Raw genomic sequence first — 27819 nt, forward strand, 5'->3', positions numbered from 1 at the left:
TGAAATGCAATGGCCTACTACCGGAATGAAACAACATTAAGTTAAGCATACATATCTAGAATGCATGAATAATTCATCCAATAAAATCTGCCTTACCTATTAGGTTACCTATGTCTGGTAAGATCTTGTAATATAAAGTAGCAAAATACAAGTACCTAGTCCTACTATTTCAATGAAAACATGGCAATAATTAAACTGTAATGTGCAGCCTAAAGCATACGATCTGGTTTTATTAGATTATTTTTACATCATAAAGTATGGCTTTAAAATTACCATCTGCCCATGCCTGAAGTTAAATAGACAGATTAGACTACATGAATAATTCACTGAATAATCAGTGTGCATCATCTACCATGTCTGGTGATTTGTAACATTCATACATTCATTACTGCTCCCATGGAGTCATCCATATATGACATGCACTTTTGTAAGATTTTGCCCATCCCTCGCTCATCACAAAAACTCCAAACTCCCTCATATATGACATGCACTTTTGCAAGATTTTGCCCATCCCTCGCTCATCACAAAAACTCAGAACTCCCTCATATATGAGATCAAAGCTCTGAACCACCAAAAGTCAAAATAATTCAAAAATAAAATTGGTTTAAAATAACTTTGCACAAAAAAAACAACAATGCATTATGAATTATTTAATACTTAAAAATAAAAAAATATTGATCAATCCAGACTAAGTGCTCTAAAAACCTAAGCTAAGAGAAAAATTATGAATAGGAAAAAGACTTAAAATCTTAAAATCCAAGGAATAAATTTGTAGTTGTCTCATGAACATATTTCTCAATGTTCTCTTCACCTATGTTGACACTGCAATGTGCTACATAGTTTAAATTCTTTCTGGTAGATAGCAATGGTGCTGTTTTTGTTACATCACATTTCTCACAGCCCAACTACCCCCAAAATTATCACACATCATCACACAAGTTGAACACACACATTCCCCCCACCCCATACACACAAAGGGTGTATGACATCTTGATGGCCCCTATACAAATTTTGTTTTAAGTTCTGGCTGTTGATGACAAATAAACTGTATACAAATCGCATGTGTGTATATATTTTGCACTTCAACTAATGATAAATCACAGTTTTTGTATCCCATCCTTTATTGAATTCTCTGAACAGTGTAAACTTTGCTTCGATAACCAAAGTATGCAAGTTCGTATATAAATCACTCTACTATTAGTATTATAGTGCTAAGTTTCATTATTTAAGGTGGTATTGTATTTATCAAGGTTTCAGATGAGAAGATACATTTGTATATAATTCACACAATTCTCTTGATAAATTAAATAAATGTATGTCTGTGATAGAAGGATACATCATTTTCACAGTTAGATTTAGTGGCTGTGATTCCTTTTGAATATGGTGTTGTTTGCAGCCACTTGTCTAAAATGGGGTTAGGTTACAGTTAGGCTGATAGGCAACTGATAATATTGGGGGGGGTGATGTTTGTAGTCTTACAATATATTCACGGTAGCAAGTTTCCCTTTATAGCCAAACATTTAGTTTTGGTGATCACTTGTAAAATTGTAGCTCTCTTAATAGATGTAAAGTGCTTAAAATTTTGTTAAGTTGTTACAGTTTAATTTGGCACTGATTACCTCACATGGATATATTTTACAAGTAATTTCCCACTTAATATTTCTGGAAATGCTAATAAACATTAAAAGTAACAAAGGCGTGTGTGTGGAAAGTGGATATATGGCTTTAATTTGGATACAGAATTTTGGTATTGTGCATTTTTGTATGTTCTCTACAGTCTGATAAAGGTCTGCAATTAACACAATCAGACCATAAGTTTAGTCCAACATCAAGTCCACAAATGTCTTCATGGAATGCATTCTGTTAAGTCCACTATGATCCTTCCTTTATAAGCTAGGGTCAACAATACAGCAGGGTCTCAGCTTGTTGAACTAGAAGTATTTAAGTCTAATTAAATAAAAAAAAGAAAAGCCTCTCATTTGTCTATTCCCCCAAGCTGTTACATCACCTTATGCACTACAAAATTAGTCTCAATCTTGTACTTTAGTACACAAAAGCACATTCTATACATGTATAAGTCCTGAATATAACTGATAGATTACAAGATTATTCAATGTGTATATGCCATCCTGGTTAAAATGTCTCACCTTAAAGCCAACAGCCTGTGGAAAAAAACAAAATTTGCAACCCAACAAACGGGCAGCTTTTGGTTATCAAAACACCAATGAAATGTGACTTGCAAAGGTTAAATACTACAGCTGGCTACCACAAAAAAATTTGTACCTCAGTATTTCAAAACATACATTGATAGGACCACAATTAATTATATCAGGGACCAACAAAACTAAAAGTTTTGGGCCAAGGGCAGACACATTCTTTATAAACAAATTTCCATCTGTCAATAGCAGTAAATTATGTTATGATTTATAATGCAATAATACCATATTATATCTATTATATTATTTAAAAGAAAAAAGTTAATTATTTTGAGATAAAAGAAAATTAAAAATTGCAGCCCCACCCGCCCAAATTAAGTAGTCAGTACCTTAAGGTAGAATTTGCTAAGCATATGTTAACTGTTCTAAAAATTGTAATCTAAAATTTAACTAAAGTGGTGATTGAGCTTACACTATTGCTGACACCCTGTGAAAGACACTGCTGACAGAACTTGTTGATGGGCCAGTAACATAAAAACACTACTCAACAAATGAAAAAATATTTAGTGGACTTCAGAAATGATTTAGCATTCAAACAGAAAACAAATGCTCCACTGAAAATCTTAGGATGATTAAAAGTCTTAAAAAGGAATGTGTGTGTTTGTGTGTGTGTGTGCGCGCGTGTGTGTAATTTGGACTTTTATCGTAGCTTTAAAAAAAAATCAGTCGTATCACTATGGTGTCTGCAGTGTCACAGTTTATAGTGATGTCTAACACTGGGGCATCATGCAGCAGACATGTAGCATTTGTCCCACCCAGTCACATTTTCCTGACACCAGGCCAACCAGTCCTAACACTAACGTCTTAATGCAGAGTGCCAAGCAAGGCAGCTGTTAGTACCATTTTTGTAAGTCTTTGGTATGACTTGGCCAGGGATTGAACCCACGATCTCCCGCATCCGAGGCAGACACTCTAACCACTAGGCCACCGGAGCAGTCCAGGTCAGTTTGACTTAAATTTCATCCTAGAGGGACATTATTTTCAGTTTTGAGTTTGCTAACCCTTAATATTTACCATGGATGCTAGTCACCACCACAAGAAACTTGGTATGTGATTTTATCAGAGAGGAAAAAACTTAACATTAACCAAACTTACTGACTTAATTTTCTTCAACTGATGAATACAAGGTCAATGTTACTATATATTCATGCTTGAATAACTTTTATTTTAGCTATCTGTTCATTACAGCTCTAATATCTTACACACTATTTCACCAACACTTTTGAAAAGTGCAATATGGATGTATATTAAAGTGATAAATCCAGCCATATAAAAACTAAATAACTGCAACCAAATTTTCATGCCTGAGTTATTTATGTGCTTTTTCTATGCACTTGTTACACCCTCAATATGTTGAATCCTATTTCACTTACACTCATGAAACTTGGCATATGGGTGCATCACAAGGAAGATTGCTCAGCCATATCAAAACTAGGGTACTGCAGCCAAATTTTCATGCTTGATTTACTTTTGTATTCTCAGCTATATAGTCTTCCTAATTTTTAGAACCACTCTGGTGACCTAATTGATTAGAGCATCTACCTTCGATAAAGGAGATTGCGGGGTTCAAACCCAAGCTGTGTCATACCAAAGACTTACAACAATAGTACTAGTAGCTGCCTTGCTTGGTGCGCAGCATTAATAGGTTAGTATTAGGATTGGTAGGTCTCTTGTCAGGATAATGTAACTGGATGGGACATGATGTTACATGTTAGTGCATGATGCCCCAGTGCTAGACATCACTATAAGCTGCCACAATGCAGACATTGTAGTGAAATGACTGAAAAATTGTTAAAGCTATGTTAAAAATCGAAAGCACACACACACACACACACACACACACCTAATCTTTCGACTTGAGTGACTGCTATTTCCATTTTACCCATCTATAAGTTGTAGACTACTCTGATTCAGCTGGTGAGGGGATTTGTAAGTAAACACCTTGTTTAGGAAATACATGTATGCTTATATTTAATTTCTAGAGTAAAATAGAAATATATTGACAAAGCCAATAAAATTCAGTATATATTCTGTACAATGTTTGTATAAGATAACTATATAAATGCATTGTTATAAAAAAAACGTGTAAATCTGATTTAACACACAGTTCACATACTAAATTTTTTTTGGGTGTAAAAAAGTTTAAACACTGTTTATTATCTTTTTGGCACAAGCAAGAAAAAGTATTTCCTGTCAGGAAAGAAAAATTTGTCAGAATTGTTTTAATTAGTTATCTGGAACAGCCAGAAAATTGAAGATCCAAATAACATAATTCTGGTCAGTGGCACAACAATGCATGAAAGCCTATCTATGTATGATGTGATGGGAGTAAAATGCCTTCCTCAGAGACACCATGGCAACAGACCTGGTCTGATCTGGACAGGAATCAAACACAGGTCTACTGGCTTGTGAGTTTTGGCATGATAACCACTATTCCACTTTGTCCTCGTACAACTAAAATGTAGAGTTCAGACTGTCATCTTTAGTGAGTGACAACTCATTAGTATCTAGCTAGACAAGTTTTGTATCTGGGGGTGAGTGGGTGACTAATACATAAAAATTAATAGCCTTTCTGAAAACCAGTCAGTGTATTCTCAACAGAATGTTTTTGTGCAAGTAGGTACAGACAGAATGTATGAAGTAACTTTTAGTCAGAGAGCTTGGGATGGAAAGGGTGATTGATGAGTCAAAGGTTATATAGGAGAACTGACATGTAAATCCTGATAGCTGAAGCATTTTCTGGCATATCTGCCACATGTCATTCTAATTGATAAGTCTGGTATTTTTTATATCTGTTTTATAGCTCAGTTTCATTTTCCTAGTGTTAAGGGCACCAGGTATAAATTAATGTCTTGATTTAATGCATAGATTTTACTGCCAGTATGAAAACAGACAACACAGACACACACTGTTATTATTTCATGTATGTTGCTTTTCTTTTCTTGCGGGTGGTCGTGAGTCCAAGGAGAATTCCTCCAAGTACATCTAGTAATTGGAGTCTTAGAAAGTTACTTAGTCATTTCTGTCATTTGGAATATTGTCCTTTTTCCCTTAAACTTAGTGTTACTGTGACACATTTCTGGGTACATGAAGATTTTTATTTATTTGGTTTCTTTTGGTATATACACCTTCAGTTGAATCAATTTCTGTGTTGTATTTGATCTTTCTCCAAGGCCTTGCATTTGACCTTTCTCCAAGGCCATGCATTTGACCCTTTTTCCAAGGCTTGCATATTTTAGCTCTACTACAGATTGGTCAGTTGTTCACTGTCAATCACCAGTCCATTTTTTTAAAGTTTTTTTTATCAGTACTTTTCCTAAACTACTTGGATGATTGCCATGATACTGCATGGATACAGTCAAAATAAGGTATGGATGGTCATAAATGAAAAAGGTGCTGTTTTGAAACCATTATGGTCACCACAGTGTTCATTTGAAATCTTGTTATTGCTCTTGAACCAATGGTCATATCAACATGGGGCTTTCATGTAAAAGCTCATTATAGTGTTTAGTTGGTCCTAGTTTAAAACTGCAGATTGTAAAATGGCAACTATCTTGAAAATCTTTTTAATGCAACTCCTCCTGAACCTGACTGCCTAATGGCAGCAATTTTGAAACTTTGTTAACACAACTCCTATTGAGTGGATGGTCATATCAACATGGGGTTTCAACAAAATACTTTTTATGATGTCTAGCTGGTCCTAAATGAAAATAGTGCCAATCTTACATCTGCTGTTTGGACATTCAACGTGGCTGCCATGGTAGTTGTTGTTGTTGTTGTAGGGTTTAACGCCATTTTTCAGCACACAATAAGCTATACATGGCGGCCAGTATTAATGGTGGAGGAAGAACCCGGGAAAACCCCGGAAAGAACCACCGACCCACAAGAAGCTACTGGCAAGCTTTCTCACATACCCACATTGGCCGAATCCTAGACTTGAACCCACGCAGGCAGAGGTGAGATGGCAGTGATCCGTAACAAAGAGCGCTTTAGACCACTTGGCCACTCAGGGCCACGCCATGGTAGTAGTCCAGAAGATTTCTTATGATGCCTAAAGAAAATGATGCTGACAAGATCCAGTATGGCTGCATGGCAGGCATCTTGAAATACTTGTTAGAGCTACTCCTCATGAAGGAAAGCCATGATGATATTGGTTTCACAACCAGACGTGTGGTCTCTAGCAAGTGCTAAATGAAAAATGGTGCCAGTCTTAAATCTAGTGTGGCTGTCATTATTAAGGTGCCATCTTTAAAAAAACTGTTAAACATGTGCACAAAACAATGCCATTTTATTGAAGCGATTAGAAACTCATGCTATTCCCCAATCTGCACAATAGGCTTAGAGATGTTGGTTGTTTATATGGAAACCATTAACAATGTGCTTACTGTACGGTGTTCAAATTGTGGTTGTTTGATTTGCTCGATGCTTTTTACCATTTATTAGGACACAAGTTGGTTTTTAAAACACATATTCTGTTTAATATATCTGGCAATTTAGGCAAAGCATCTTTGGAACTGCTGTAGCATTGTTTCCTGCTGATACATATATGTTCATGATGAAAAACCTATAGTGGAAATGGATGTACAAGCTATACATGCTCATACGTATCCTCTCCTCAACCTTGGCTTTTTCATAGTAATGGCACATTCCATTTGAAATTAATCCATGCTTTAAGAAAAGAATTAACAGAAAAATCTTTCTAAACAGTTGTCTTATGCATATAAGGAAAATGGTTTCAATAACATTAGAGTCAGCCGTGTCGCTAATTTGATAATATTGCTACTCAGCAATAACAGAGATGGAATTTAAAGATGAACATTGTAGACATTCTTTGAGATTATTACCAGCAACACCATTATGGTCATACAACAGTCCTCGTTTTAAAAACCCTTTATTGTAACATAATTCCTATTATAAGACTGGTATTGTCATAGATTGCATTTCATTAAGTGGCAGTTAAAGTACATGCATCAATTACTTCATTACAGAGTAGTCTCACTTTAAGGTATTATATTCCCTTAACAGGAAAGAAGGTCATTGAAAGAGGTGTACATTTATTCCTTGACATCAGCTTGTTCTAGTCTAGGCATGGTGAGTTGGTCTTCCTATGATACATCCACCAACTAATTTTCATAAATACAGCTGAAATATGGTTTGAGATACAGAACACATAATGAAATACTGAGATGGCAACACTAACAACCAAACAAATTAATGAACATGCATGTGTGTAAAACGCTATATTCCCAACCAGTTTTGTTGGCAAGGGGACAATGAAATTACAACTTTAAAAACCTCCTGCTTCAATTCACTCTTGCAAACAAACTTTAGTGGACTTTCATTTGCCCACCATGCAATTTTATTTGTTTATCATTCATAAAAACTGCTGCACTAGTTAGCTAAACCATGTCAAAATATGGAAATATATTAGAAAATGTTGTATGTACATGTAACAATACTTTATATCCATATCTACAATCTTTGGTTTCAATGTAATCCAGTCATAAAATTTGTTTAATTATTATTAATATGTACTTGTCAGACTATATAGCACCAATTAAAAGAAAAGTTCTGTAAATGTCAACACAAAAATCTGCACGTCATAAACCCTTCCAAATACAGTATATGCAAACATATTATACTAAAAGACAAAAATAAAGGTAAAGCAATTAAAATTCTGTAAAAGTAATAACCAAATAAGATACAGGTAAATAATATAATATCCTTAAAATATTGGGTAAAACTTTGTAAATGAATTACGTGCCATTAAAAAGTCCAAGAATTTTTTTTTTTTTTCCAGGTGGTACATTATCATAAATTTCCTTGAGTTTATACTTTTTTTTAAAATGCTGTCTTGCAAAGTGCAAGAAAAGTGAAAGATGATACACTCTACAAGAATGTGTTCCCCACTGGTCAAGATTCACCTTTCAGAGCTATGCTGAGGTCAGATATGGTCAAAATTCACCTTTCAGAGCTATGCTGAGGTCAGGTATGCCTGTCCTATCCATCAAAGGCATGCCACCACCTCATATATGTGATTTGTTTTACATGAAAAATGCCACTCTCCAATGATGGGTTAGATGTTCCAAACCTTGTGTAAGAGTTTTCATGCATATGTTTTTCCCAGTATAAAGAACATGCAGATTTATATTTAAGATTCAAAGTCACTATATGGAATCCGGTAGCCTAGTGGTTACAGTGACCGCCATAGATGTGGGACGACACAGGTTTGAACCCCAGCCAAGTCATACCAAAGACATATAAAAATGGTACAAGCAGTTGCCTCACTAGGTGCTCGGCATTAAGCGGATAGTGTTAGGACTGGTCAGCCTGGTGTTAATATAATGTGACCGGATGGGACATCATGCTACATGTCTGTGGCATGATGCTAAAGTGCTAGATATCGCTTTAAACTGCCACACTGCAAACATCATGGGTTTGATCCCCGGCCAAGTCATACCAAAGACTTATAAAAATGGTACTAACAGCTGCCTTGCTTGGCGCTCAGCATTAAGAGTAAGTGTTAGGACTAGTCGGCCTGGTGTCAGGATAATGTGACTGGGTGGGACATCATGCTACATTTCTGCAGCATGATGCCCCAGTGCTAGACATCACTATAAACTGTCACACTGCAGACTTTGTAGCAATATGACTGAAAAATTGTTAAAGCTATGTTAAAAATCCAAATCAAACACACACACACAAACTGCCACACCTCAGACATCATAGCGATATGACTGAAAAATTGTTAAAGCTACTTTAAAATCCAAATCACACACACACACACACACATACACGCTCACTATATGGAATCTTCCATTTGAAAATGGGTGACTACATTTCAGCATTGGCTGCTTCATCCGCCCTTATATTATCTTTTAAAATCATGTAACTAGGCAGCCAGCAGTAAATTATACTTCATTAGGATCTTGGATAATATATAGCTTATCAAATTTACCATCCTGCAAGACTTTCAGAGTGCAAAGGGAATCTGATATTTGTTTTTTGAGGTTTCAATGTAGTTCCAAGTTTTTAATATGAATGTAATTTCTCAGTGAAAACAGAGGCTGATCTGGTAACTGGCTTGAGATGATGCCACTATGTGTAGCACCAGTCACTCTGATGTTTTCATCTTTCAAATTCTCTGTATACAGCAGGAACATATGGTGACAATATGGGTCTCTGATTTCACTAATTTATTTGTTGAAATCTTTTTGAACTGACAAAGATGAAATATTAGGAACATGGCAAATCCATCTAAACTTTTATCATTAACATCACCCCTGTTTAAAATCAATCTCAATTTTAACTTTCATTCATTTTAATGTTACTAACACACTGTAAACATCCTGATGAGTTCAATCTAATTCAAGTTCTTGCACTACTGCTGCCACAAAAAGTCAATGGCTGCTCATTAAAATACAGCTGTGCCATGATGGTGCATACAAACTGCATATGATACACTCCTTCTGCCTGAAAGCAATACCACTTAAATTTTAATAACAAAATATTTACCAGTAATTAAAACACCTACATCAGGTAAATGCTTATTGAATTATTAAGTGACTGAATATAGCAATATGACACCAGCAAGCTGCCCATTATAAACATTTGGTTCTGAGAAATTCTACATTCTACAGGATTAGTAATCCAAAAAAGGAAAACACACATTGCTGGTAGTTTCTGCCCTAATTTGGCAAAGTTATCAAGCATTTTACCTTAAGATTATAATATTGGTAAAAGAACAGGTTCTTCACAGACCCCTGACACTGATCATGAGCTAGTTAGCATCCTCTCAAATCCAGTCAAAATCATATGAAATCCAGTCAAAATCCTATGAAATCCAGTCAAAATCTTATTATTTCATTATCTGAAAGAACTTAAAGCAATATTTTTTTGGAACTTAAATTGTAACTCATTGTACCATCATCAGTAATAAGTTTTTCATTTTGGATCATAAATAATTTTGATTTAACCTACTAAATGAATAGGGGCCCCGAGTGGCCGAGTGGTCTAGAGCGCTCTCCGTTACGGATCACTGCCATCTCACCTCTGTCTGCGGCGGTTCGAGTCTAGGATTCAGCCAATGTGGGTATGTGAGAAAGCTTGCCAGTAGCTTCTTGTGGGTCGGTGGTTCTTTCCGGAGATTTCCCAGGTTCTTCCTCCACCATTAATACTGGCCGCCACGTATAGCCTATCGTGTGCTGAAAAATGGTATTAAGCCCCAAAACAACAACAACTAAATGAATAAGCTGTATGTATTCTGCTAGTCAAGAAATAAATAATATTTTAAACATAATTTTTAGCTACATTTAATACATAATCTTCATATAACAATTAGCAAAATCATCAAAAAGGTAGTGATCCCTGTCAGATTCTTATAGGCACCTCTTGAAACTCAAGGCATAATCCTGTATTTAACCCTGTCCTGAAATATTTATTATTGTTTTTTGGAGAAATTCGTTTCATGAAAACCACTAAAGCACTTATTTCTTCTGATGATCTGAATCAAATTTAGAATAATTTAGACATTATGAAAGTAGAAATTTTCACTCATGGCTGTAGATAAGATCTGAGTAAACCAAATGATCTAACATACCAAATACAGCTTATTCAAGAACATAAAATGCTTATGACACCCAAGTAACAAAATCTGTCGATTTACCATGATGCATAGCAAAGAAATCTGACAAATCTCAATGCAAATACACCTATAATGCTTCTGCCATACAAAAAAATAATGCAAGGAATACAATATGATTTACAACAGTGCTCCAGCCAGCTACAAATGGGGGGAGGGTACCAAAGCTTTGAAAAAATATTAACAAATAATTTATTTCCCTGGAAAAACAATGTAAAAGTGAGAAAAAAAATAAGAACTTATAGTTTAAGAATCCAAGAATAATCCACAAAATAAATTTTTATAAGTGCTAATAATGAAATGTTCTAATGAATTCAAGTTCGAGTCCTGACGAACAATCAAAAATGGAAGGCAATGACATATGACATAGCCAGTATTGTGCTGTTGTGTCCACAGTTCTTTGCTGTTCCACAGACAATATTCTGGTGTTTGAATTCTGAATAAAATTCGAAATAAACATCTTTGTCCAAGAATTCTGTATGAGCACTCAAATATATAGGAAAAAGAATTAATAATCATAAAAAAATAAAATTTTGACTTAAAACTGGTCACAAACAAACACTTTCCAGTGTAAAAGCCCAACTGACTAATTTCTCTATAGACAAAGGTTATGCAGTAACTTGAGATGCAAAACAGATTCCCAGATGAGGGTCAACCCTCCAGAATTTTGAGAACAGTACTGTAGAAATATTTACATCTAAAGTCATGTTGTCCCAGTCAGCCTCGATTTCACTATTATTATTCACACATTAAGAATGAATTAAAAGAAGTTGTTTACTTGATTCTCAATCAAGGTCAGGAACTATGTCAGCAAAAAGATTAAAAGTTCCATTTTTAGGTGTTTTCGACTAAGCAATCAGGTCAAACTAATTTCTGGAAAGTATCAAATTCCCAGTAAACAAAATTACATTACTCTGACATGTAATGAAATTATAAAAAAATATTTACAACTTACAAACAGACAATTAAATCAAATCAAATATAAATTTAATCTAATATACATAACAATATATATATATATATATATATATATATATATATATATATATATATATATATATATATATATATATATATATACACACACAAGGGTAGAAAAATGTTTTAAATCCACAGCTAGCTTTGGTCTACCATCTTTAAAAATCTGATTGCCCAGCAAATTTTACTGATTGCATGTTAAATTACTGTGGTTAACCACAATATTTATGACTGTAAATAAATTATTAAACAACTTATGTCATATTTATAGTTACTACTAACTGCAAACAATGCTTATAACTTACGGTCTGTCCTGCTAACATAAGGGTCACCCATGTCTACTCATTCACCCTGCAAGGCTGTTTATGGATTTAGATTACTTTGATAAGATAACTAGAAGCTTACATGTAGTGAATTAGTCTGGTCTCTCAACTACAGAATTAAAAAAAATCATAATTTGGGAAGTTGAGTACCTTCTAATGATCAAATATTTGTTGAATGAAAATATATAACTTTGAGTTACCCAGCCAAGATTTTACACTGTGAAAATAAATGGTTATTTAGCATTATTCTACCCTGGTATGTATGTATGTATGTATGTATATATATATATATATATATATATATATATATATATATATATATATATATATATATATATATATATATATATATATATATATATATATATATAAGATGCCATCCTTAAGTTTGCCATCAGCAGCCATTAGGTTAAAGAGCAGGACTCTTAATTCCAATTACTGCCTCTATGTTTGATAAAAGAGCACCCTTTTGGTAAAAGAACCTCCACATGCCTATTGTAAAAAGTTTGTAGCTGCATGATGTATGAAACTATTCATCAATTAAGCCTTGCCTTACAGCAAGGCAAACATAAATCAGAAACAGCAAAACTCTCTCAATTCCTCAATATGCTTATAAAGGAAGCTATTATCAAATAAATGTATATACCAGTATATGTGTAAATATTCTACCACACCATAGATTGATTATGGTGAAGTCATGTTGGTGTACAGTATATAAATGCACTACTTGATGGAAAGGGAACATAAAACACACTAACACAGAAGTTTCATCATTGACAAACAATACATTATTGTAATACATCATTTTACACACCAAATGTGTACAAAGAACAAAGCTAAAGATGTATCGTATGAAGAAGAGTCATATCCCTGGAGCCATGAATATACATGTATTTACATGTGAAATCTTGCAATTTCTGTACTGGACAAACTCTAAAAACCAGACGAGGATACAAAGAGTGATCACTGAAATACATGTAAAACAAGAATACAAAAAAAAAATTCATACCACTGTAAAAATAATCAAATCTGTATTTGAACAACTGTGTAGCCAGGGGAAGTACCCACAGGGAATATTAATTTTTATCACATTTGCTTTTACATAGGTCTGAAAAAGATCTCCCCCAAAATAGTTCCAATTTGTTTCTTTCTGTTTCCATATACAATTTTTTCTCTCACTCTTACACATCGGGCCTGATACATTCACTTTTCGTTTTCATTTAAAAAAAAAAAGTTGCAGACAAGATGGCACTACAATAATAATTAAGGGAAATATATTCTGATTTGAAGCCAGAAGAGGCCAATGACCTTGAATGGGTGACCATATATCCTTGCAGATGCTGTGAATGTTTTACCACTGAGATCCTCTGTGGCCTCAGGGATGAAGAATTGGCCCAATGCACCCCACCCACCCACCCACCCGTATGTCTTAGGAGATGACTAAAGAGGCAGAATGTTGTCCTGCGATACATCATGTGACCATGATCCAGGGTTATGTCCTGGGATACATCAAGTTACAATGTTCCAGCCTTATATCCTGGGATATATTAGGTGACAACATTCCAGCCATGGTGTCCTGGGATACATCACTGACAATGTTCTAACCTTGTGTCCTGGGATACATCATGTAACTGTGTTCAAACTGAGAAGGTCATGAAATTTTAAAAGTGTGGTTTGTATATAGAAGGAACAAAACTGGATATATTCTAATGATTTTTCTGTTTTTTTCCTTTGTAATTGTTTCGTACCATAGATACTGACTTATAAATTGAGTCAAATTGCAAACAAAGATCTGGATCTGTCATATCATAATGCACCTGCAGATCTGGGTCTGTGTAGTTTGTTCTAATTACTCCTAACAAACAACACAGAACCAGATCTGATGGTGCATTATGTGACAGAAGATCTGAGTCTATGCAGTTGGACTTACTAGCAAGTAAAGAGAGTGAGCCTTCTGGGATGATAACTTACTCAACACTGTACAGGCTGGGAGTGAGCCTTCTGGGATGATAACTTACTCAACACTGTACAGGCTGGGAGTGAGCCTTCTGGGATGATAATTTACTCAACAGTGTACAGGCTGGGAGTGACCCTTCTGGGATGATAACTTACTCAACACTGGCTGCTGTACCATTAAATCATACACATACATACCAGGGATCCAAAACTTTTAATGACTCTTGCTAGACATATTTTCCCAAATTTATGTCAGTATAGTTTGTTTATAACATTTCACATATAGCAGAAATTATTTATAACATTTTACATACAGTAAAGATTGCTTATAATGTTTCACTGGGAACTGGGATGTCTATAATGTTATAAGAAAGATATGTTATTGTTATTTAGTGTGTTTTGTGTATTATTGTGATTTTTAATGTAGCTTTAACAATTTTAGTCATATTGCTACGTTCTCTGATCTGTGGCAGTTTATAGTGATGTTTAGCACTGGGGCATCATGCCACAGACATGTAGCATGATGTCCCACCCAGTCACATTATCTTGACACCTGGCCGACCAGTCCAAACACTAACCTCTTAATGCTGAGTGGACCTAGTGAGGCATCTGCAAATACCATTTGCATAAGTCTCTGGCATGACTCAGCTGTGGTTCAAACCTGCAACCTCATGCATCAGAGGCAGAAACTCTGACCACTTACACATTGAAGCAGTCATTATTTTAAGATGAACGAGGTGTAATTATCTTTGTTCCCTGCAACTTTTGTCACATCTGGTAACAAAAACATTATAACTGAGCTAATTGTCTCTCATGGACAACACATCAAATACTATAACCAATTAAATATTTTAATAAAGGAATGTTATAAGAACACCTTTAGAATATATAGTAATTAGGACTTTGGCCAAGAAAATCAAACTCATACTGTAACAGAGAAAACATTTTATTCAAGAACAAGTTAAACAATTTTTACTTCACAGTGTATTTGTGAAATTAGAATTTAAAATAATGAATGACAGTATATAAGGCTGAAACCAGTGAAAATACATGTATTATTCAATGTATCAGAAAATGAATCTTTCTGTGTTTATATTTTCTGTTGCTTCAGTATGAGTCCTCAACGCTTTAGAATTCTGGTATTTTTTTAATCAGCAAGGTACATTACTGAACTTCACAAAAACAAACATATTTTATGCCACTCTACTCTTTAAAAATTAACAGTTAACTGACAACTCTGTACCTTGAAAATATGCAACACTCAATTAATTTGCATTTCTAGTAAAGCTCGAACATGTTTTATTTTATCAAATCCTCAAACAAGTGTTAGAGGGTGATAATAAATGTTAGCTAATGTTGCTATATTTTCTTGTTTGTTTTTTTACAGACTCTGCTACTTGTATGTGCACACATACTGCCACACAATATAATTCACAGGACAAATAGCACATGGTTTGAGGAACTGATATGATGTCCATAGTACAGACACTGGACCCCTTTAAATATGGTCTTTATGAGCCACATATATAACCCTATCACACCTCTTTTGTATTGTGCTTTGTGACTATATACATGTACTGTACTACTTAAACAACTGGGAAAATAATATAGTTATGAGAACCTTCATTCCTTCTGGGATTTCAATACAGGGTTAGTTTCAATTGGATTTGTATTGTTCATCTTGAAAAGTCTCTGACAAACACAGTCATTTTTACAGTCCAGCCATTCAGCCATCCATCCAACCAACAAACTCCAGACCCCATCATAATGATCTGGTCACAACTAACTTTTAATTTTTTATATTGGGGTGATTCCAACAATATAATTTTTGGGGCCACCCCCATACCTACCATATTCCAAGACAGTATACATATTGGGAGGTTCTCAAGACTCAGAAGGTGTGTTAACAAGATACCGGTACACCACATCACATTTTACCAGTGGTACAAACCAATGCACTTCTTTTAAATACTATATTCATTATTGGTATGTCTGTAGTTTCTGTCAGAAAGGAATTATGGAAATTTCTGAGAAATCTTGATACTAACAGCATGTTTTTGTTATTCAGGACAAAATGGTTAAAAATATTATCCTTTTTACACAATGGTTACATCTATCACAAATTGATGGTAAATATTACAAACAGAATTATGTATATGATCAAAGCATCATAAATATAATTATATTTGTAAAGAATCACATTTTTGACAAGTGTCACATAAGCCAACAGTGTCCAAGTGGAATGTTGTGATATATATTTTGGGCTGAATCCAACTTTCTACAAAATTTCAAATAAAAGTAATGTCATGTGTTAGATATTAACTAGCATATGTGAATGTGCAAAGTACATGTATTCCTTTGTAAGATTGGGAATCATCCTATCATTTTTAGAAGCCACTTGTTTTCTGTCTAAAGTGTATGTAATTTCTCAAGTCCATTAAATATTTTCTTGTTTACTGAGGAAGTGTTTTATGTTTACTAGCACTTTCTGAAAAATATCTTAAACAGGTTTTGGCATCTCACTCAAAGTTTCTCTGCCTATTATATCAGTATCAACACTTCGTATTTTTACCAAGAATTTATAATGTCGTCAGTATCAGCTATGATGTCAGTTTAATGTCATCCTACTTCAATTACAGCTTTTGGATTACAACATGTACAACAATTAAAACATACATCGAAAATCATCTAATGTACAGTACTATTCATTTCATTTTCAGGGACTGGAGGGGAGGAGCTGTTTTTTTCTTTAGGGCTATAATATTTATTTTCTTTTACCTCAAGAAAATTTCTGTACGTGTTTCTTATTGCATTCGTTTTAAAATTAGGGTAGGCTGGTATTTTTTTTTTTAAACTACATATATTAGAAGCACTTTAAAAACTGGTTCAATCACATGCTGAGATCAATTTCAGGCTTTTTTTGAGATTTTTTCCCCCCTAATTATTTTACCTTGGGGGAAAAAAGTGCTACGGTCAGCAATGAAAAATATGGACAGTCAGCTGACCTGAAACACACAATTTCTGGGGGCCTAAGTTATCTTTTCATATAAGCTTATAGAAAATTAATGGAAATTTCAATTTTGTTTTTGTTTATAAAAATAATAACACGTTTCCTTGAAGGATTTAATACACTTAAAAACCAAAAACTAGTTGGCAGACATAATATTATCCAATACCATCACAAACACACACATGTGCAAACACTAACAAAATCATAACCAGACAGACATTAAATAGATAAGCAATAAGTTTCTGTCTTTAAAATCCATTGGACAGTAATATATTAACTTAATATGATGCTCTTTTTAGTTCAGTATGGGTAGGGGTGGGTTTGAAAGTAATGCATGTACCATTTGCATTGAGTTTGCACTCATTAGACACTAGATGTTACTGTTGTTCACACTTTTCAAAAGATCTTAAAGCTTTCTCGGCATAGAAAAAGACCTTTCTGCATCTGCAGCTATGCACCTTTGTAAGAGAGTGTCAAATATCCTAGGTCAATGGACGCTGTACAGTCCAGAATGACTGATGTAAATATGTTATCAGCAGTGTATGCAAAAATATATTTTGTTTTGCCGAGCTTTGCTCGCTTTGCAAATGGCTCATCCCTTACTGAATAACAGCTGCATTTCAGCATTCAACGTTCACATTTTCAACTATCAATATATAAGTTTGCATTTTTTGATACATGAAGTGAAATTGGAGTTCAAAGAAACATTGCTACTTATCACAAATTTGCCAATAATCTTTAATAAAGATGGCTTTAATGTTCTCATTCAAGGCAATGATGTGTAATAAATTGAATGTTCTCATTCAAGGCAATGATGTGTAATAAATTGAATGTTCTCATTCAAGGCAACGATGTGTAATAAATTTCATGTTCTCATTCAAGGCAATGATGTGTAATAAATTTCATGTTCTCATTCAAGGCAATGATGTGTAATAAATTTCATGTTCTCATTCAAGGCAATGATGTGTAATAAATTTAATGTTCTCATTCAAGGCAATGATGTGTAATAAATTTTGTTCTTTAGCATGCATCTCTTTGAGATTCCAAAAACTTTAAACAAATTGGGTTGTTTCACTTTACTGATGCAAATTAGTTTAATGGACTCTCCCACTGCAATCTTCGAAGGAATTTTCAGAGCTTCAATTTAACTGTTCTCAGACAATTAAGTAATCTATGAAATGGTGCTGGCTTTGTGATGACTAAAACATTGTTCACCCTCTGGTATAAAAAAGGCTTTCTTAAAAACAAATTCTTCATATGCAATCAAATATCTGCAAACAAATTAAACTGTTTATTCATCAAATATAATATACCAGTAAGTTTAGACTGCATTACCAGTATAATACCCATGTTTGTTATTTATGTTTTTATTGAAATAAAAGGTGTTCTATGATTATATCACATGTAAAGCTCTCTTCTGTTCAAAAGGATATATTTATCAAGCAGGCACAAGCCAACAAACTAGAATAAGAATTCTGTTAAAAATAGGGTAAATTCCCTTCTGAAAGAAAGCCATGAAATATACAAAACATGAATCAGTTCATTTAGTGTTTTATGATGGACCATGACTCCCATGCAAGTGTGCAATTTAAGCAGCTCAAAGTAAAAAATGTGTGTATCGATCATTACAAATATGTAATTTCAAGTATCCAAACAGCCATCAAATAATTTGTTCTAATTGGTTTAGCATGGTGGAAAATTACAAAAGATCAAACAAGATGGCATAATATTGCTATGACTAAAACATGTTAATAAGATATTAAAAGAAAATGAATACATACAATATTTTTATAATGTATGACAGCAACTAGAGGAAACATTTTACTGTATACTTGCAGATCAACAAACGTGAAAGAAGGAAAAAAGTATAAAAATGTTGGCATTGATGAAGAGGGGGATTGCTCAAACTTTTAGACTTTTTTAACTCCAGCTTAGGTAGTATATACCTGCAATTAACAAATACGTACCTGAGATTTAACACCTTAATTAAAGAAAATACATAGGTACTAATCAAGCAAATCTCTTATTTGTAATTATTTATTTATGGATACCTTTAAGATCTCTTTAATGACCTCAACCAATTGCAAGGGGTTACCCAATAACAACTACCGTAAGTTATATATGTAATAAGGGACAATACTCATTTTGTTTGCGTTCTGAGAGTAACATACTTTGTACCATGTAAGAGAAAATGCTTTGCAGTTTATAGTTCACTGCATGAACATTTCTTACAAGAAAATGATTTTTGCAAAGATCATCATTTAATAAACTACAACCAGGTCAAAGTCTAGTGTGCATAATTAAGTTTTAATTAAGAATGGAATATACATCAATTATGATGAAGACAGAGTTCTCTGCCCACATGTCAGATCATCAACAACACATGCTGGAGAATCAAATACTTATTATGCTTAAATTAACTTAAAACAAATGTCGACTGTCTGCACAGCCAAGATTACATAAGATAAAGAAAAAGGTAAAATGAAAGTTCTGGCTAAGATGAGTTAAAGTACTGAGTGAAGGCAAGCAATATGTACTTTCGATTTTTCAATATATTCTGGAGCTGCCACTGGAAAATGGTACTGCCAGGTGGTCCTAATTAATACAGCAGAATCATCCCTGCCACTACCTTACTGACGAAGGTAACATGAACTCAACCCAGCGCAACCAAAAACTCTTAAATGTACTTACTCCCGCAAACAGTCTACTGTATATGCTTTCCATTGTCAGTCACATTATAGTTACTCTGCAAACAGTCTACCGTATATGCTTTCCATTGTCAGTCACATTATAGTTACTCTGCAAACCATTGTGATGACCCTACTGTGGCATGGCTAAAGTGTCCAGGGCCATGTTTCAAGCACTATTCATACAGTTAACTCTGTCTATAAAGGAAATACAAGGGTCCAGAACATTCATTTCTGACGGGCAGGTATTGTTTGTGCAAGAGATTCAAAATGATCAAAAATATCAGAGCAGGAATCCCTTAATGTTTCCTTTTGAGCAAGACATCTGTCAGTTATGTTATATGACTCAACATTTTAACTTAAAATCATATAAAACGATGATTCTCTTTCTTTACAAAGTACATCATTGTACTTACATGTCCTGTGCAAAGCCATAGGGATCTCCAGCATTTCCTCCATCACCAATGAAGATATACAGGTAACCATCAATACCAAAGAGCAGCTTTGAAAAAATAAAAATAAGAAATTTATTTTAAAAATTACAATACAAAATTTATTGACCATATGTGATAATATATAATTTTCTTTTAATCCCATTAAATATCAGCATTCTTGTTATAAACCAGAATGACAGTGAAATCAGAACCATGGAAGCCAACATTGAAAACCACTTAGCTTCTATTTCCTTGCCATGGTACAGCCAAGAACATAAGGAATTCAACTAGACAGATGCTCTAATCGCTGAAAAGAAATTCCAGGAACTCAAGATAAGACTATTCCATTTAACTGCTGAGTGCTGAAACCAACTCTGATAATCATCAGCAATAAGATTTTTAAATTAGCGTATGTTGATGTGAGACTGGTACAAGATTGATTTTGCACATCATTTTAAGACAAACAGAATATAAAACGCCTTCTGGTTGACTTATACTGTAAAACCCAAATACAGACACTAACAAAACAATACATATTCAACTTTTTGGCAGGAAAACAAAACTGAACAGAAGAAAAATTGGAGGAATGATATATGATAGTTATGTTTCAGTATGCATTAGAAATGTAAGCAACATAAAGTATTTTACCCCAGAATACTGAAAACTCCAGCTCTGCCTAATACAACATCACTAAATTCTGCTGGATAAATGATTTTAACAACTAGATAAAAAATGTAAGCATTCTCTTTGCTCAATTAGAAAAAGTCACCTTAATGTAGGTGCTAGATTATGGCATTTGATACAGTAGTCTAACACCTATATATGCTCAAATTAAGCTTTTATAACATCAGTGAATGTTGAATGTTTTTTTAATGCTCTAATCAAAATTAACCGTAATTTTCACACACTTGCTCATTATTAAAAATTCATTCAATTAAGTGGAAATTTGCACAATCATATGTTTTGGAGTAAACACATTAAGTTATATCTGTATCAAATTTCATATCATGAGAAGTTTCTTTATTAGAATCAATTCAAATCTGAATGATTAATTCACTGCTAATTCACACAAACTTATAAAACACTACATGCACAAAATATCTCATAACATTTATTTAGGGATAGAATCTGGGGATAAAATATCTTTTTCTCAGAAGAACTAAGTCAGTTCAGCTGACAATCACTTGATAACAAGACAATTGCCTGACTACAGCTAAAACAAGCATGCATTAATGTTCCTTCAATTATGTGATCTTTGTTATAAAGCAGTGCCCAATAAATGCAATACAGATGAAACCACTTTTCAATGTGAGAGTAACTTCAATCATTTGCATTTACTTAATCAGGTTGGTGAATGAACTGATTTATCAATGACAGTGACAAACTTATTTCAACAACATTGTTTAATACACATTTATGTGTGCCATTTCTGTTCTGGAGGAGTTGCGATAACAAGGTTTTCAAGATGGCTGCCATGGTGGCCATACTGGACTTCAGATCAGCACCATTTTTATTTAAGACCAAGTAGTAGTCATTAGAAATCTTTTATTGAAAACCCATGTTGTGGGAGAAGTAATAATAACAAAGATTTTTAACACAGCCACTGTGATGGTCATATTGAAACCCAAATCAGCACCAGTTTCATTTAGGACTAACCAGGCATCATATAAAGTCTTTTGGCGAAACAGCCATGTTGATATGATCACCCATTCATGAAGAGTAATCATACCAAAATTTTCAAAATGGCTACTGTGACATCAGATAGTAATTTTTTTAATTTAGGGTCAAGTAGACATCATAAGAAGTCTTTCAGCAAACAAAACATGTTGATCTGATCACCCATTCAGGAGAAGTAGCGATAATAAGATTTTCAAGATGGCTGCCATAGAGGTCATACTGAATGTCAGACTGGCACCTATAAGGATACCAGATTCACTTCAGTGTTGGATAAGTAGCAATAACAAACTTGTGCTAAAAGACAGATGTTGGGTGATGGACAACAGACCATCCCATAATTAAGATCTGGTTTATGGCCAGTAAATCTAAGAATCCAAGGCTTGCAAAAACCCTTACCTGAACCTTGTTTATTCAAGAAATTAAAACATAATTCTCATAGGCATTCGTATCATGAATTTCTTATTTGCTGAAATAAAGATTCACTTTTTCAACATAACAATATATGCTCTGAATCAGCCACTGTGGATTCAGACTACATTATGGATTTCAACAATTTCCCTGTCCACTAAAATAACCATGCCCACTATTAAAGACATGGTTTTTTAACTTAACCAAGAAACTGTAGCAAACCAGGCTCAACAACAGCTGATTCAAAGTATATATGGAATGCTGAAGAGAATATTTTTTAAAAACATGAATTCATTTCTGTCATTATTATACACTATAATGCCATGTTTACTAAACCTTATGTAGAGACAACATAGTACTGAAAAATGGAAGGATAAAACATCCAGGGGTAAATTCATATCCATCCTATCAGATGCTTGTAATAATTCAGCACTCATAAAACAAGAATATGAACACAACAGCCAGCTTGAATACATTATTACTGCTACTCCTCCTGAATGGAAAGTCATATCAGTGTGTGCTTTTCAACCAAAACTCCCTATGGAGTCTAGAGAGTCTAAAAATTGCTCCAATATCCAAAATGGCCACCCAGCCACTATCTCATTACTACTCCTCCTAGACAGGGAGTTAATTCAACACAGATTTTTTACTGGAAGACTTCGTATGGTATCTAGTTGGTCTTGAATGCTGATCTTATGTAAATTATGGCTGCCACAATGAACATATGTAAATTATGGCTGCCACAATGAACATATGTAAATTATGGCTGCCACAATGAACATATGGTAAATCTTGTCACTACTTCTCCTGAATGGCTGGTCATATGGACATAGGGTTTTCACCAACAATCTTCTGATGGTGTCTAGTTTGTTCTAAATGAAAATGGTACCAATCTTACATCTATCATGGCTGCCACAGTTGGCAATTTTAAAATATCACTCAAAAATATCTGAGATACTTTCAACAATCGCTTTAAAAGAAAAAAATGAAAAAATGTCTTATCTTGAATTGCTGGAAGTTCTTTTCAGACTGTACAGTGTCAGTCCCTTATGGGAATTCTCGTTTTTTTTATCTGTTCAGGTAATTTTCATTAAAAATACTGCAGTTAATTTCTTAATGCATATTATATAAATGAAATGCTTGTTGTATATAATGTATTTAAGAATTCTTTCTTTTTATTCTCAATAATTTGTTTATCCTGAAAGATTCTGAGGATAACAGTATATTATATATTATATTTTATAACTGAATTACCCTTGTAAAATCAAGTTTCAAATCTATCATAGTATTACCCAGGTGTCAATAAAAGTTTTGAAAGTGACCCCTTTATGGTGCCATGGTGTAATATTGGTGTAGCCCCTAGGTTATATCTTGGGAAGCTTGCAAGATCATCAACCAAAACCATATTTATGATTATTAGGCAAGAAAAGACAACTAGCATAGGTCCTTAGGTCTAGTATCATTAACGCCAGGGACTTAGTTCAAGGTACTGGATCCAAATCCCCATGTCACAATTCAAACCAGAGTCATGAGGATGTTCTTTTGGTTTGTCAGGATTTTTTAGGGTGGCAAATCGTGTTAAAATGTGGAAACAAGGTTGTGAGGCTCAGAAAAACTTTTTTTTGGTCCACTGCCAAAAAAAGGTTGGGAAACACTGCTCTAGGGATACATATTTAGGTGGCATGACAAAAGGAGCAAAACAGGTGAGTTCAGAGAAAAGTGTTTTAAAGACAAATTGCATGTGCTTTAAAACTTTTTACAATTTGTATGCATCCTTTCTACTGTTAGGTACAAGTAAAGCTTTATTTATAAAAAACAGTTTTACAAATTTCATTACCTCTCCTCCATTGTGATTCCAGAATGGTTCCTCGACTTCAATAAGTGGCTTCTCTGATAATGGGTCTGCCTTATCTTTATTACTGGGTAGAACCTTGAACTCGCTAATTCGAATTTTATGGTCTATCTCAATTTGCCCATGGTAGTCATTTTCAATGGTATTAACAGAAGATCCTGTTGAGTAATATGCATAAAATTTCCCATTGTTTTTAAAGTTTGGATGAAAAGCAATTGAGAAAAATCCCCGTTCATCACCTTTTGATTTAGTTGAATATATTTTTGGCTGAACATCTAAAAATGGCTCTGATATTTTTGAACCATTTGGATAATATATATGGACAACACCAAGCTGTTCACCAATAAATATTCTTTGTGTTCCATCATTTGCATGCCGAGCAAATACTGGATTACGCAATTTATCAGCAAACTTTTCAAGACAGAGACATCCTTCAGAATTCACTTGCTTAACAGAAATTCTATCATTTAATATGTCTTTGGTGAGAAGCTCTGGATAGCAATAATCAACATCAGGTAATGCAATATAATTACAGAATGATGCCACACCCTTTAAGACAGCTGCATGAAGGTTCTTTTCATCTGACAGGTACTTTATGATTTCACTACAATTTTGGTAAAAGGATCTACAATAACTGTTACATAACCCAGGAAAAGATCTAGGCTGTTCCAATGGTCTGGCCTCCGTGTCATAAATATGAGCCGCGTATGGTGAACATTTTTGACATAAAAGTTCTTTTGCATAGTTTCCACATGACAGCCAAAGCGAAGCTGGTATTTGTGCTCTGAGACGTTCATACTGTCTTCTTATATTCGTGTCTTGGTCTGATGTGCAGCATCCGAACAAGCTGTACTGGGCACAAAACGTCAGGTTGGCCTCTGGAGTAAAAGGTGGTTTAAAATCCAAACACTGAGGATGTGAACTGATACATACAAAATTTAGCAAAAGCCAAAGAAATGAAATCTTTAAAATACGCTCCAGTAACATACTGGCATGAATTCTTTTCACTACCCTCGACGACTAACAAGTTCGAACCGTAGCTGTGGTATTTACTTAAGTCGGTCCTGCTTGCATAAATGTCCTCTTGACATTTGAGTAGTGCGCTTTTGGATCGGATCATCGCTCGGCCATTTACGTCATATGTATAATAACCTCGGAAGTTGTAAGAATACAGATCAAAGCGATGTGTTCAAGGCTTCGGCTCTGGCGGCGAGCACCACATATGTTACAACAGCAAAAGCCGAGATCACCTAGTCTGGTTCCCTGATTTGTGCACTGCATATAGTATTCTCATAGCGGATTGCAACGCATGAAATATATAAAGTTGGGAACCATACTAGAGATTATACTGATTATTTACTTCTTCCGCCGGGAAGTTGTTAGACTGGTTCTATAACCATATTTTTATATATAATACTTACCTAAGAGTACGCTAAAAGCAGTCAACCATATTTTGTTTGCCGTATGAACGAAAGTAGTTCAGAATATAGTTTGCAATGGCGAATGTGAATATCCGAAGTTTCTTCAGGACATAATGTAAAATGCCAAGGATATTCCGATTAGTCGCAGCTAGGCGTACCGTATACATCCATCGCTGTATTCAACATGTGTCATTTATAACTACTTGAGGTTGGAGCCTTTTAATGTTTCATTTAAGTTTCGCCCCTCCCCCCGAAACTTTATAATTAGAAAATCAATCGTTATACTTGGCTAACGTAACAGCGTTAAAACGTTATAATTAGAAAACCAATCATTATACTTGGTTAACGTACTCGACGTGAGCGTGTTTAAAAAAAGAAATAATCTGAAGAAAAATTATCATACCGAGTGACAAAATTACTTCATATTACAACTACCCACACTCCATGACCCGTGCTGACATAGGACCCTGTCTATCACACTATTATCATACTTGTATGATAGACAGGGCTCTATGTCTGACAAAATTAGCTCAGATTACCAACCATGACCCGTTCTGCACCCCATGACCTGTTTTGACATAGGACCTGGTCTATCATACTATTATCATGCTATTTTATTGTATGATAGACAATATATTGATAAACAGGGTCGCGCGCACGAGCGCGCGCGTGTGTTTGTGTGATATGGATTTTTAACGTAGCTTTAACAATTTTTCAGTCATATCGATACGATGTGTGCAGTGATCAGTTTATAGTGATGTATGGCACCGGGGCATCATACCGCTGACTTGTAGCATGATGTCCCACCCCTTAATGCTGTGCGCCTAGCGAGGTAGCTGTTAGTACCATATTTTCTTTATATAAGCCTTTGGTATGACTCGGCTGGGGTTAGAACTCGCGACTTCCCGCATACGAGGCGGACGCTATGAACACCAGGCTACCGGAGCGATCCGAGTCTTATGTTAGAACTGGTCATGGTGGTGATCTGAGGTAATTTTGTCACTCAGTATGGTATTTTGTCCCTTTAGATCGTTGCTTTTTTCAACATCAAGCTCGCGTGGAGCACGTGTGCGTTAAATTAGTTTGTTTGCAGAAAGTAATACACATGATAAAGAACGGCGTAACAAGTCTGAAAAAAAAAATGGCCAAGGGCTTTCGAGATCTTCTGATCTTTTCTTTTTTTCGAGGCTGGATACACAAACAAGTAACAAACACGGAAAGAAAATAAACATTTACTGCTTTATTGACTAAAGAATTTTTTAAAAAAAACAACACTATCTATCTATCCTAAAAGTAAAAGTAGAAAACTATATAGTTTTTACGCGTTGTACTTTAATATGTGCGATGGAGTTCTTTTACGAACTGGAGCGAAATGGAACAGTTTTATTATAAAAAAGAATTCAAACATTTCATAAGGTAATAATAATTATAATATTTCATAATGTAATAATACTTATAATATTTCATGATGTATTAATAATTATAATATTTCCGTTTTATAATATTTCTTTGAAATGACCATCTAATTCAAATGTGTTGAGCAGCAGCAGCAGCAGTAGTAGTAGTAGTAGAAATAGTATGTTCAGTGCTCAAAAACTCCGACAGCTCGAAGCCCGGGGTCCCTCTAATTTTCGATCGGGCCCGTCCTGTATTCCAAGTGTAGTGCCCGTCGGGCTTGTCGAAAGAAAATTTGAATTTACCCGAGGAAGCTTTGATCGCGCTGATGAAATGAGTATGTGTATTTTCAATATTTTCACATACCTGACATAACACGATGCAATCTCAATTAGATCACCACTGTCCTGCGTGAAATTGAGATATGATTAAAATCATATTGAAGCATGGCGTGTCATGCTAAAAATACCATTTTGTACACCCAAACCTCCTGACACGGTCATGTTTCGAGAAAAGACAATTTTCAGTAATCTTTATAAATAATTAAAAAAAAAAAAAAAACACTCTTGCTATAAGCACATTACAGACATTATATGTATAAACGGTAAACAGTCATGATAGGAGCTGACGTAGAACTATACCTTGGGCAGTTTAAACAGAGGATTAATTAAAGGAATATAGGTCATTTAGAAACCACCATTCCACATGCTACTTAACTGACCTATCGCCAGTTGTCAATCATTCTGCTCGATTGACCAATCAGCGAGCGCTATTATACACACCTCCAGACACTATTTACGTCCGCCACTTTCCTCCGACAA

The 27819-nt window shown here is 34.5% G+C and overlaps 1 protein-coding gene across 2 annotated transcripts in view; it reads right to left on the reverse strand.

The window, feature by feature from the left end:
* Positions 1-25384, reverse strand: part of LOC149804624 (HHIP-like protein 1) — a 70575-nt gene extending 45191 nt beyond the window's left edge. Inside the window, exons 1-2 of one of the 2 annotated variants that reach the window (XM_089942531.1) lie at positions 24168-25380; positions 20228-20313 (exon numbers count right to left, since the gene is read on the reverse strand). In XM_089942531.1, the coding sequence (XP_089798657.1) occupies positions 20228-20313; positions 24168-25169 (1088 nt within the window). In that variant the 5' untranslated portion in view covers positions 25170-25380. Of the gene's footprint in view, positions 1-20227; positions 20314-24167 lie in introns of both variants that reach the window. The other variant, XM_089942540.1, reaches the window with a different exon arrangement.
* Positions 25385-27819: the final 2435 nt, after the last annotated feature.

This window comes from Sinohyriopsis cumingii, chromosome 2 (assembly GCF_028554795.1).
Source record: "Sinohyriopsis cumingii isolate HCF-2022 chromosome 2, ASM2855479v2, whole genome shotgun sequence".
Classification (NCBI taxonomy): Eukaryota; Metazoa; Mollusca; class Bivalvia; order Unionida; family Unionidae; genus Sinohyriopsis; species Sinohyriopsis cumingii.